This window comes from Myotis davidii, unplaced genomic scaffold (assembly GCF_000327345.1).
Source record: "Myotis davidii unplaced genomic scaffold, ASM32734v1 scaffold147, whole genome shotgun sequence".
NCBI lineage: Eukaryota > Metazoa > Chordata > Mammalia > Chiroptera > Vespertilionidae > Myotis > Myotis davidii.
Genome location: NW_006383010.1, coordinates 4,796,895 through 4,808,459, shown reverse-complemented (window position 1 = coordinate 4,808,459; position 11,565 = coordinate 4,796,895). Strand labels below are relative to the sequence as shown.

Here is an 11,565-nt window from a genome sequence, read left to right as displayed (position 1 = left end):
AAACCTTGAGAGTATTTGCTTAGGAAGTTTTCAATATTCAGTATTTTTGGAAGTGTCAATGAAGTACTGATGGGGTGGTTGTAATAATCTGGCTGGTCATAATAATCTGGCCACTCAGTGTATATATATATGTGTGTGTTTGTGTGTGTGTGTGTTAAATTTAAGATGTATAAACTTAAGTATGAGTTTTCTTTCCTAGCCCACAAAATATTTGTTAAAAATGTATTCTTTTTTTGACATTTAAAATATTTTTCAGCTTTATTATGGTATAATTGAAAAATAAAATTGTATTTAAAGTGTACCTCATGGCAATCTGATTTAAAGATAGATTGTAAAATTAATAGTTAACTAACACATCTATCACCTCACATATTTATCTTTTTTGGTGAGAAAAAAATATGTTATTAATTGGGTTGTCACAATTATGATTTCACACAATTGATCAAAACAAAATAGTCTTCCACAAATGTTGACCAAAATCATTAGGTATAAAAATAAAATGTTTTTGAAATGCATTACTTGTTAGTACTACACTGAGTCAGAGTTCAGCATGAATTCTATTCTTTTTACTTGTTTGTTTTTAGGCTTAAGCACAGGAAAATGTTGTTATAGAGAACTACTAGAGACTTTTTTTTTTTAAATGCTGTCACATACCTCCTGCAACTTCTAATTTGTATGCCACAATTTACATAATTATCTAAACAATATTTCAAAGAATATACCAACTGATAGATCTATTAGGTATTTTTTTTCCAATTTTAACAAAAAGCAAAGAATTGAAAATTGCCCAATTTGCAATAGCAATTTCTTGGAACTGGACTAAAATCACTACCAGGACATAATCAACAACCAATAATTACGTTCTTAACTCTTTCTCTTAAAGTCACCTAGATTAATCTGATTTATATAAAACGTGCTGGGAATATTAAAATATTATTTAATTTCAACATATTTGTTGACATAGTATTTTTGTAAATTTTTACAAAATCATGTGCTTTGAGTGTATTTTTACCCAACTGTACATTTGCAGATAGGGCTAATTTTGTTTATAAAAATGGCAAATCCAATAACTTATAAATTATTTTTCACTGTGAAATCAACCAAATCAAACTTATTTTGTTTTTTAAGAAGTCTGTCTTAATTTTTTTGATTCAAATATCCACATGGCAACCACGTCACTTCAGGATGCAGCAAAATAGCTGGGTATCAGCTCATGCCATTTCCTCACTTAACCCTTTAATGCAAGTTCACAACATCAATTTATTATTTACTGCTCTAATAGCAATATCCTACGCTACATGAAAATTGGGACCCAAATATTTGATAATCCAATCTTCGTGAATAAGCATTTCCAGATTGAAGAAGGAGTCAAGTGGAATGTGAGCACTAAGGCCGTTCCCTCTCATCCATACCACACACATCAGCTACATCTAAAGAAGTACTCATGTACCATTCCCAACTACAACCCCAAATCCACTTGGATAAAGGCATTCCAAGTTTTGAAAATTTCTTAGCAAGTCTCAGGGAGCTGAACGGCAAATATTTATTAATAACTGGAAATAATTGGAAATATCAGTGACTCCATCCATTTGAAGATACACATTTTATCTTTAAAATTTTTTTGCCACAGTCTGTTGAACAAGGATTTCCACAATTTTATAAACACTACAAGGTACACATTTTTCTGAATAGGGAATAGATATCCCTGAAAGATGAACTTGGCAGTGAATCTGTGGACAACGCCAGGAATTGGAACCTATTCTAAAGTCTTCTATGACTTCCCTGCTAATTCATATATGGGTTCTAAGCCAAGTTTAATATCTGTGGGAAATAGTGATCTTATTTACATTTTTATCAATATCCTCTGCTCATCTCCTAAAACTACTAATAATCAATCTGATTAGCCCTAGCTGGTTTGGCCCAATGGATAGAGCATTGGCCTGCCGACCGAAGGGTCCCAGGTTTGATTCTGGCCAAGGGCACATGCCTGGGTTGTAGGCTCCATCCCCAGTAGGGGATGTGCAGGAGGCAGCCAATCAATGATTTTCTGTCATCATCGATGTATCTAGCTCTCTCTCCCTCTCCTTTCCTCTTTAAAATCAATAAAATATATTTAAATAATCAATCTGATTAAACAATAAGAACGTAGAAATGTGTCAGAAGTTAAAGAAATCAAGGAAGTAAAGGGAAACACCTACAGCAATTTTGGTTGGAGAAATTTATATTAAATGTAGAGGTATTGGTCCTGAGAAGGTAGAGAAAAGAGGGACTGGACATTTGTTTTTGTTTCTGTTTTCTAATCAATTATTTGGAATCTTAACATATATTTTAAAATATAAAGCAACTTCCATTATCGTAATAAATGTTTTTCGTGAAAGCTTCATTTACTTACATTTCTTTGTATGACACCCTCCCTTTTCACTGTGTTGGTTACAGGAAGTGAGGTCTAATGTGTGCATACCAACTATGAGGCACAAACAACTCCATTCCCCTCACTCATAGCAGACATCGCTAATCAATCATGTCACGCTTTGCCACTAACGAGCTAGAATTTGGGGGGCTTTGGGGATCCATTACGCATCAGCTGGTGCTGGCATACAGGTTGAGACAATTCCTATTGTTGGTGGCAGAGAAAAACCTAGGTCAGCATGTCCATCCTCCCTATTTACCAGCTAAGAAATCTTGGGGAAGGCTTTTCACCTGTTCTGCTGCCCTCACAGGACTGTTACACGTTAAAGGATTCAATGCCTGTGAACACGTTTTGTAAACCACGCTGTTGCAGTCACACATTTGAAGAAATCGGCTTAATCTTTGTAGGGTGCACACCACCATCCTTCTAGCTGGTTTCCTTCCTGGCTCTCCCCATACGTATTTATTTGATCTATTTTATAAGTGTGGGCTGTTTTTATTTTTGGTTTTATTGAAACGGTGAACACCTGCACCCCTTTTGAATGTGACGTCTGATACTAACTAGAAGACAATGCTGCTGGAGGAGGAGAGAGCTCGCAGCCTCACACCTGGCTTGTCATTACGGTGTCTGGCAGTCCTTTCTGCTCCGCTGGAAGCTGTGTGATTAATAACCCCTCTTCCCAATTATGCCGATAACTTCTCTTCCTTTGGCTGTAGACAAGAAATATCTTATGTATGTGCAATGCAAATGGTGGGCTTTGTGAATGCTAATTTCAAAACCAGCTAGGAGTTGATTGGCAGAAAACCGAACAACGGGGTGACAGGCGTGCCAGGGGTCAGAAATCTGTGAAAGAAAGGCTTAGTGAAGGTGGAGAAAAGGCACTGGAGAGATTTGGAGTTAATCAAGAGCAATCGCTGGAAGAGCAGCCGTCTATGAAAGCAGATCTAAGCCAGACATCCTGGAAGAGAAAGCAGGTTCAAAGGCTGGTGGGAAAACAATGAGAAGAGTGTGAGTTTAGCTGACTTTACAAAAAAGCAGGCTGGAACTCAGAAGCCAAGATTATGCCACAAAAATGCATGAACTGTATTTTCTGTCTATCACATCCTTGAAAAGTGCACCTGGTTTGAATCCTTAGGACCCTCACCCCATTTTTTACTGTGACATCCTCAAAGTCAGAGATCCTGTCATTTGTTTTTCTGGATGCTGGCAGAGGCCAAGCACTTAGGCAGTGCTCACTGGGCTGGCCTGAACTGAACAGTAGGTTGTCAGGGGCATGATTTGGGTAACACAAATCATTTTGTTTCTTAATCATGACAGCAGAGTGATCAGAATGAATACAGGAAAATGTACTTGGAATCCATTCCCTAGGTCAAGCAAATTGTTCAAGATAAGCCCCATTTTGATTTGCATTCTAAAACGAATGAAGATCTGCTAAATTTTCTGCACAACAGATACTGTCAGCCTAAGGCTGACTAGATAAAAGCAAGCCCAAAGACAGAAAGGTTGTTGAAACTTCGCCAAGCAATTGGCTTGGGTACCCTGTTACCAAATTACTCTCAGGTGACCCACAGTTGGCATTGCAAAAGAAGATGCCACCTGGACAGAATAGGTGGGAAGGAGAGAGGTAAAAATGCCACATCCTGTGATAGCTTGTTCAAATGTCTCCTCTCCACTCTGTTGGGGGCAATGTAGACAGAATTCAGAGCCAGTAGCTCGAAATATCAGTTATATCTGCTCTGAGGGCCACTCCATCCATCGTCTTTGTACTGTAGCCACTTTGCCTGTACAGATGGTTTTTACTTATGGTAAAAATACTTTTTCTTTGGGCCGTATGTCAACCTCAACATATTCTCCCATGTCCAAATGTATTTTTTAGAAAATTACACACCTGCCAAAATTTTACGTGGGGTTTAATAAATCTGTGAACTATACATACACACATTATTTCAACTAACTCTCTAAAATATAACTATCCATGCATATAAACTCTATCTTTATAGCATCCTTGACACATAAATGGAAGCTTTCCAAAATGCTTGGGTGCAGAACAAAAGGAAGTGCCAGTTGAAGGAATGTTTTATGTACAACCTCTCCCCATCACGTTTATGAAGGTGTTTTATCTGTCTCCTGAAACCAGAAACATTTTACTTGTCCCATGGGAAAATGAGTACTTCATCTGAATGGATTTTAAGTAATGAAATGACTACTTCCATCCCATCAAATCTAACTAATCTTTATTTCAAGATAATCAAAATGAATCGTGTAAGAGTTTAAACATATTCTAGAAAGGTTTGTTTATTAAGAAGTGTCTCAGGTTGGACTTTTCCAGGGAATTCACTCACCATGTGAACTAAGAACATAATTCAAAATGTGGAAATGATTTATGCTGGTTCCTAAGTATTTACAGTTCTCCCTTCTTCCTGGCCATTTTGTGACTGGGTGGGACTGTGGGATGGGTTCTGGACAACAAACTGTGAGCAATGAGCTTCTCCTCCCACAGAGGAGAGTTTTCTGGCTCCAGATCTAGCTTGCTCTCTGGCATGGCAACCCATGATGACTCATGGCGGCTGCTCCTCCGCCTCCTTTCCTTAGTGACAGTAACGGTAGAACCTCCTGCTGACTCAGAAGAATACACTTTTGTGGCTTTTAGTGATAACAGATTTGGAAAGTGCTTACTAGCACAGCATACTTAGCCTATTATAATAAATATATAATAATGCATATATAAATGAAAATATATGTGTATTGTATATATATGTATATACTTCACTTAAAAAATTTATTAAGTGAATATATTAGTTATATAATTGGATTAGTTATATATATATGTGTATATATATCTATCTATCTTTGTTAGTTATATAATTGAATACACACATGCTCATATAGCTTTTTTAAATTCCAAAAGAATTTTATGTAAACTAATTGACACCATTCTACCCAGCACTCTGTCTTGTTAATTAAGAATTGTGAGATAACATCATTCCCAAAGTAATTAACTGAAAAAAAAGGTAAAAAGCATATCCTATTTGCATTATTTGTTATTAACAATTTTAAGACTATGCACATTAATTGCAGATCTACATGGAATCAGAGAAAAATATATGTGGACCGGCACCTATAGATATGTAATAAATAAATAGAGACATGTATAGTACAGTTGACTTAACTTTATAAATCCCACAAATTATTCATTTAGCCTTAGTAAAAGTTTTTCCTGAGAAAAGTATGTTATTTATCTTATTTATCTCTTTGTCATAGTGATACAATATAAAATAATATGTTTTATGTAACATAGGTATGTGTTATGCAAATATGTTCTAAAAGTACACAATAGAAAGGACTTAGGAGAGTTCTTTACCAGTATGATACTGTGCAAAAAGAAGGCATAATTGTCCGAGAACTAGAATTCAATTCAAAGAAAAGCTGAATTGTTTTGAAAGTGGGGGAGGGATAAAAGATGATGGATGGTACTTGGGGGAAATCTAGGAAGATAGGGCAAATGGAGAAGGCATTTGGGGACTAAGAGTACACACAGAAAGAGGCCCAGGCTGACAGGAAGAACACCTACTGAAATCTTATACATTTGGGTGTTGCAGCACGTTCCTAGTGAAAACTCTCTGATCTTCCCTTCAGAATCTTTGCAAGTCTACCAAGAGCCAAATAATCAAACCTAAACTGGCTGGATTTCTTATGGAGAATGCTGAAGATGTCAACATCTATGTAATGATTGCTGAAAAGAATCAGCATGCTCAGTCCAGGGCAAGGCTTAACCTCAAAATCCCTATTAAAAGTGGCATTAATTAGGAAAAAACAAATAGCCATGTGTTACCTGCGTAGTCCATTTGCCGTGTACTGGGATTGCACAGAAATAAAACAATTCCGGAAGCACTAAAAAGAGTGGTTGTCTGTGAACACTTACTGCGAGGACAATCTGGAGGGAACTGTGAGCCACTTCTATGTACTGGTACTCCAGAAAACACCCCGAGACCGTGATGTAGCGATGGTCTTCTGGGGCCCAGTCTGGGGCGGGTGTCACTGATGTCACCGTACATCCTGGTCCATTCTCCATCCACCAAGATCGGTGCATTGAAATATTAAAAGTCAGGATAAGGTCTGTTTCCTGCAAGAAGGCAATTTATAAGGATGAGAATTACTTCATAAATGTTATTAGCTTATTCAGACTGACTTGTTCTGAGTTTCCCATTTAGAAATGTGGGTTTCTCCACTCCACCCCATCCTTACTTACTGTATTTTATAGGTACAAAAAAAGCACCTAAAGTAAAACTATCAGTTCTCCCTGAAAATGATGTACCTATGAATTCTACTTATGACAGTTTACCTGACTACACTATAAAAAAATTATTAGTAAAATTATCAGCGGTTTACATTAATTGTAAACCTGAAGAGTCCTTACCTCTTACAACTTGTATTTCAAAGGTTGTAATTTTAACTCTTTTGTCAAGTGAAGATCATCTTTTATTTACTTTTTTAAAGATCATCTTATTGTAAATGTATTTTCTTCTCCCTCAGAATATTCACCTTTTGCCCATTTTAAATATTAAAGTTGTATTTCAATTTAGCAAAAGTTAATATAACGTCACTAATACTAACATTTGTAAGACCTTTACTTAATAAAACATAACACTACCTTTTTTTTTCCCCTGTCCATTCCTACTATTTTAGCAAATTTTTTCAGGGTCATTTCAATCTTGTCTATTTGTACTATACAATTAGCCAAAACATTTCTTAAGAAATATCATTAGCAAACTCTTGCAGGGTGGAGAAAATAAGTCAACAACTCATTAGACAAAGTTCAGCATGTACATGTTTAGCTATAAATACAATAAAAGGCATAGATTTTGTACTTAGAGAGCTTATAATCACATATACAAACAGTGTCTTCTAGGAAGAAAATGGGGAAAAGGAATGCATCAAATACAATTTACTACTCAACAAGTCAAAAGGTTCATAATAAAATGTAAATGCATATCTACAACCTGCAATCATTAACTAGATGATATAATCTTATATTCTCATTTACTTCTTGTAGACATTTAAACAAAAGTCTGCGTGTATGTGCATGTTGTGAACCCTGAGGACTAAGAAGGGCTCCTAGTGGCTACCTGGGCTCAAATAAAAACAAAAACATAAAGCAGAACCTAGCAGCCATTTCTGCACAGGTGTCCCTCAGGCGAACCACACTCCAGGGAGCAGCTCTGCACCACTAGACTGCCTTCCTCTGAGCCACCAAACTGCCTGTCTGCACTGTGTTTCTGTCACTGGAACCAGCCCTTATAAAGTAGCTACTATAGTCCTATTTCAACCAATAGGACTGAGGCTTTCCCCATTCTATCAGAGCTGTGCAGTTCTGACCTATAGGAGCAGCTCTATTCTGACCAATCAGGGATCAGGAGCAGGGATTTCTGTCTATATAACCCAGTTCTCCTCTAGGTGGGAGAGCACACTTTCCATGGAACGATGAAGATTGTGTTTCCTGGCTGGACCACTATAGAGCTGTTCCACGGCAGTGATGGTTCACAGCCACTCTGCATTACCACGAGCTGTTTGCACTGCATAGAGTTACCTTCTTCACCACATCCCCAACTCGGGGTTCCTGTTGGTATTGAGTTGGCACCAATGACTATCAGCTAACAAGGTGTATATTATTTTAACCACAAAATATAAATTCTTGGTTGTAAAACAGACAACAAAAAGGTCTCCTGGAAGTCTCCTATTAAATTCAACAGAAATTCCTGAGTGTGATCTGCTCCATGCATAACCAATACATTATTTAATTCTCACATATTTATAATTTTGATTTCAAAATAGTAAGGGCTTTTGAGACAAAAAAACTAACCTTGGTACTACAAAACAAGGCAGAAAACCACAAACCAAATCTTGTATATTCTGGGTGGATTTTTATGGAAAAACACACAAAATGGGCTCAGAACTGTAAGATTTGAAAACTTTCATATCTTAAGAAAACTTTCATAATTATTTGTTCAGATTAGAATAGTGACAAAAAAATGTTGTGTCAATATTTTTATTCATCTCTCTTAGTAAGTTCAGATTAAAGGACCCCATTTTTGGTCATGTCATTTTTTCAAAATAACAGGGTCTGATGTGTGACATGAAAGTTGTTATTAGCACTAAAATGTGGTTTCTGGAAAGGGCTATGTGTATTCAGGTCAACACAAGAAGCCTAATTGCTCAACAAATAATAAACATTTGATAAAAAAAAACTGACAAGTAAATGAGAAAATGATACTAATAGCACCTCAGAATTTCAATAAAAAGCTACAATTTACTTTCAGGGGTTATGGCATTTGAAGAAGAGCATACATGCGTATATCTGTTCTGATAGTAAGCAGTGGAGGCTGTATTACAGAGTTTAGAAGGTGGAGGGTGAGAGTGAGAAGTTTTGAGTTGCCATTTTTAAAAAACTGAAATATTTTCTTAAATTTCTGGAGTAGTCTACTACTTAGTTATTCTTTTGGAATAATACTGTTGAAAATTGATACAGTCCCACTTTTAGGCTGCTTAGTTACTATCTAAAAGGCTAGAAACTGCACTTCTATGTAAATGGATATTAGGTTATAGTTATCATCATAGTTACTAACAAATTTAATTATTCATATGCCACATGCAAAACACTCTAGCAGGTCGTAATGATGTAAACATAGAAAATGCTATCACTAATATCAAAGGCTTGCAGTCTTTTGGGGGGACGAGGTACAGAGAGAAAATGTAACGATACGAGAAAGCGTTGGTTAAATACGCAATGAGGGGTGTGGGCAATCTGTGCACAGGTCCTTGGAGAGTGAGATGCCTGTGAACTCGGTGAGACAGCCCCTAGAAGTGGGAACTCTGGCTGGGGCCAGAAAGAAGGGCCAGGCTTGGACAGGCCATCAGCCTGGGGAGGGGAAACATTTTAAGTAGAATGGGCCAGATAGTAAAAATTGTAGAGCTAAGACTACTTATATATTTATGGACCTGTAAGTAGCCTTTATTTTATGAGATGAGAGTTTGGAAGAAGGTGGAGTATAAAATAGCTTTGGAAAGATAAGCTGGGGTTAGACTGGGAGAGACCTAAACGTTAAATCAAACATCCTAGCTTACTGAAGGATGTTTGATCAGCGACAGGATGCTGGCACTGCCAACCATGAACCAAGAGTAATTACAATAGACATAACCAAGTCTCCTGTAGCTCTGCAGTGGACAGTGCGGGAAACGTGATGAGTCCAGTGCAGGTGCTGAATTAAACAACAGTCATTATGGAGGTGATGACACAAATGCTGTAAGACCCGAAGGCTTGACCTCTGTTACCCGGTACTCTTCTGCTGAGTTCTATAATGGTCCAGGGACGCTCGGACCAGGACCACTGCTTTCAATACTCTCAGAGTAGGAATGGGAACAAGTCAGCATTCACCTTACCTTAAAACATACATCTGGCAATGACGTTAGAGAAATGAACGCCAAGCAAGCGCATTTAATTGAAAGAAGCAACTTTTAACAACAAAAATACTCTGGGAGGTTGAAATACTTATATCAATAAAACATATATTTTGTTATCAGGACTGAGAATAAATAGTTAGGAAACTCTCTGATTGAATGATATTCTGTAATCAGCTGAGGAGGCAGGAGTTCAGATAGTGAGGAAGGATGTATTTGACACCAAAAAAAATCATATTTTTCAATAAACTCTTATTGTATCATATGAATCAGTGAAAGCAAATCATGTTGTTCAAGATGCAGAAAGGAGCTGAGAAAATATGGTTTTAAAAAGATAAGCAAAATCACAAATACCCTTTAACAAGTTGGATAAATGTTACATATATAGGAATGTAGCCCAGACCATAAAGAAGTTCATATCTACCAACTCTAAAATCCAAGATGCGAGTCATGCTACGATATGATGAACATATGAGAAGTAGATGGACCATAAAAATATACATTTGTGCCCTCCTTTCTTCTAGAATATTCAACTATGGGTAACCAATATTTGGCTGATCATGGGTCATAAACTCAGTATGACACCATCACTAATATTGATTCCAGTGTCTGGTTTCTGTCATTAGTTATTCAAGAGAAGATTTAAGAAAATATTTCTGTGACCATGGTCAACATTACAACCATTGCTCTAAAATCAGATGAGAAAAGTCTGATGGTATGTAGATTTCTAAAAGCTAGAGTTCTTAAACCAAAATGTGTCTCTTCCCATTGGTAAAAAAGATTCACCAAAAATTTAATGTAAACCATTTAAAGTTCATTGACACTATGTTTTCATTGTTTCTAGCCTGAATTGGGTTTCTCTGGTCTGTGTTTCCCCAAAAGGCCAGTATTACACTTTTCTAAATCTCATCCTGACTGCCTCCTTAGTTGAGACAAATGTTCCATATTATCACATAATTTGGTCTGCACTGTCTGCATCCAGAACATTGTTGCTGAAGTCGCTTTCTTATAAAATTCTCCCTAATACCCCCTATTCACATCCTGTATATCTCTCTGCATTAGAATTAATACTTTGGGCTACTCCTTCTAAGAAGCTTTTCCTGATTAACCCCATTCCTTTTTAAACATTACAATGTATACCTAATACTTTAAGAGCAATATTATCTTGGTCAATTGCTTTCTTTTTATGGGTAAAGGAGTATGTTAAACCCCAATATAGTCACCTTTTTTTGCTCAAGAAATGTATATTAACTCTTGGCTCTGAAGAAAGCCTACAACTGAAAGTTTTTTTTTTTTAAAGTTGTTTTAAGATGATCCTTGCAATGATCTAAAAGAGAGAAAAGAAAAGCAGGAAGGAAGGGAGGGAGAGCGGATAAAAGGAAAAGAAGGAAAGGAAAAGAAAAAAAAAGAATTAATAAAGAAGCCTCCATGCTATAGTCAAGTTAATTGAACCTCCAGGCTCAAAAGTCCTTTTTTCCCTTATTTTCCTTTTTTTTTCCCTCTTTTTACTCCTAATGTTAGGACCCATCTGCTGAGTGGGATCTAAGTTTGGCAAAATGAGTCTGCTCTCCTCTCTTTCACACCCTCACAAGCAGATGCTGGAGGCAGAATTTTCTCAGCTGGTTACAATGATGAAAGATCAACTTCTCACTGACTTTATCCTTTCCCTGTATGAAAAGCTCCTCAGGCAGCTTTTCCTG

General features: G+C 36.8%; 1 protein-coding gene and 1 pseudogene across 2 annotated transcripts in view; one reads left to right on the top strand and one right to left on the bottom strand.

The window, feature by feature from the left end:
• The window catches only part of LOC107181591, a 13,791-nt pseudogene extending 7,574 nt beyond the window's left edge, over window positions 1-6,217 (top strand).
• Window positions 1-11,565, bottom strand: part of NKAIN2 (Na+/K+ transporting ATPase interacting 2) — a 787,284-nt gene that overhangs the window by 136,434 nt on the left and 639,285 nt on the right. For both annotated transcript variants that reach the window (XR_436449.2, XM_006778438.2), the window contains exon 4: window positions 6,333-6,533. Coding sequence is in view for 1 of the 2 variants with exons in the window: in XM_006778438.2 (XP_006778501.1) it covers window positions 6,333-6,533 (201 nt within the window). In the remaining variant the exon portion in view is untranslated. The remainder of the gene's footprint in view (window positions 1-6,332; window positions 6,534-11,565) is intronic.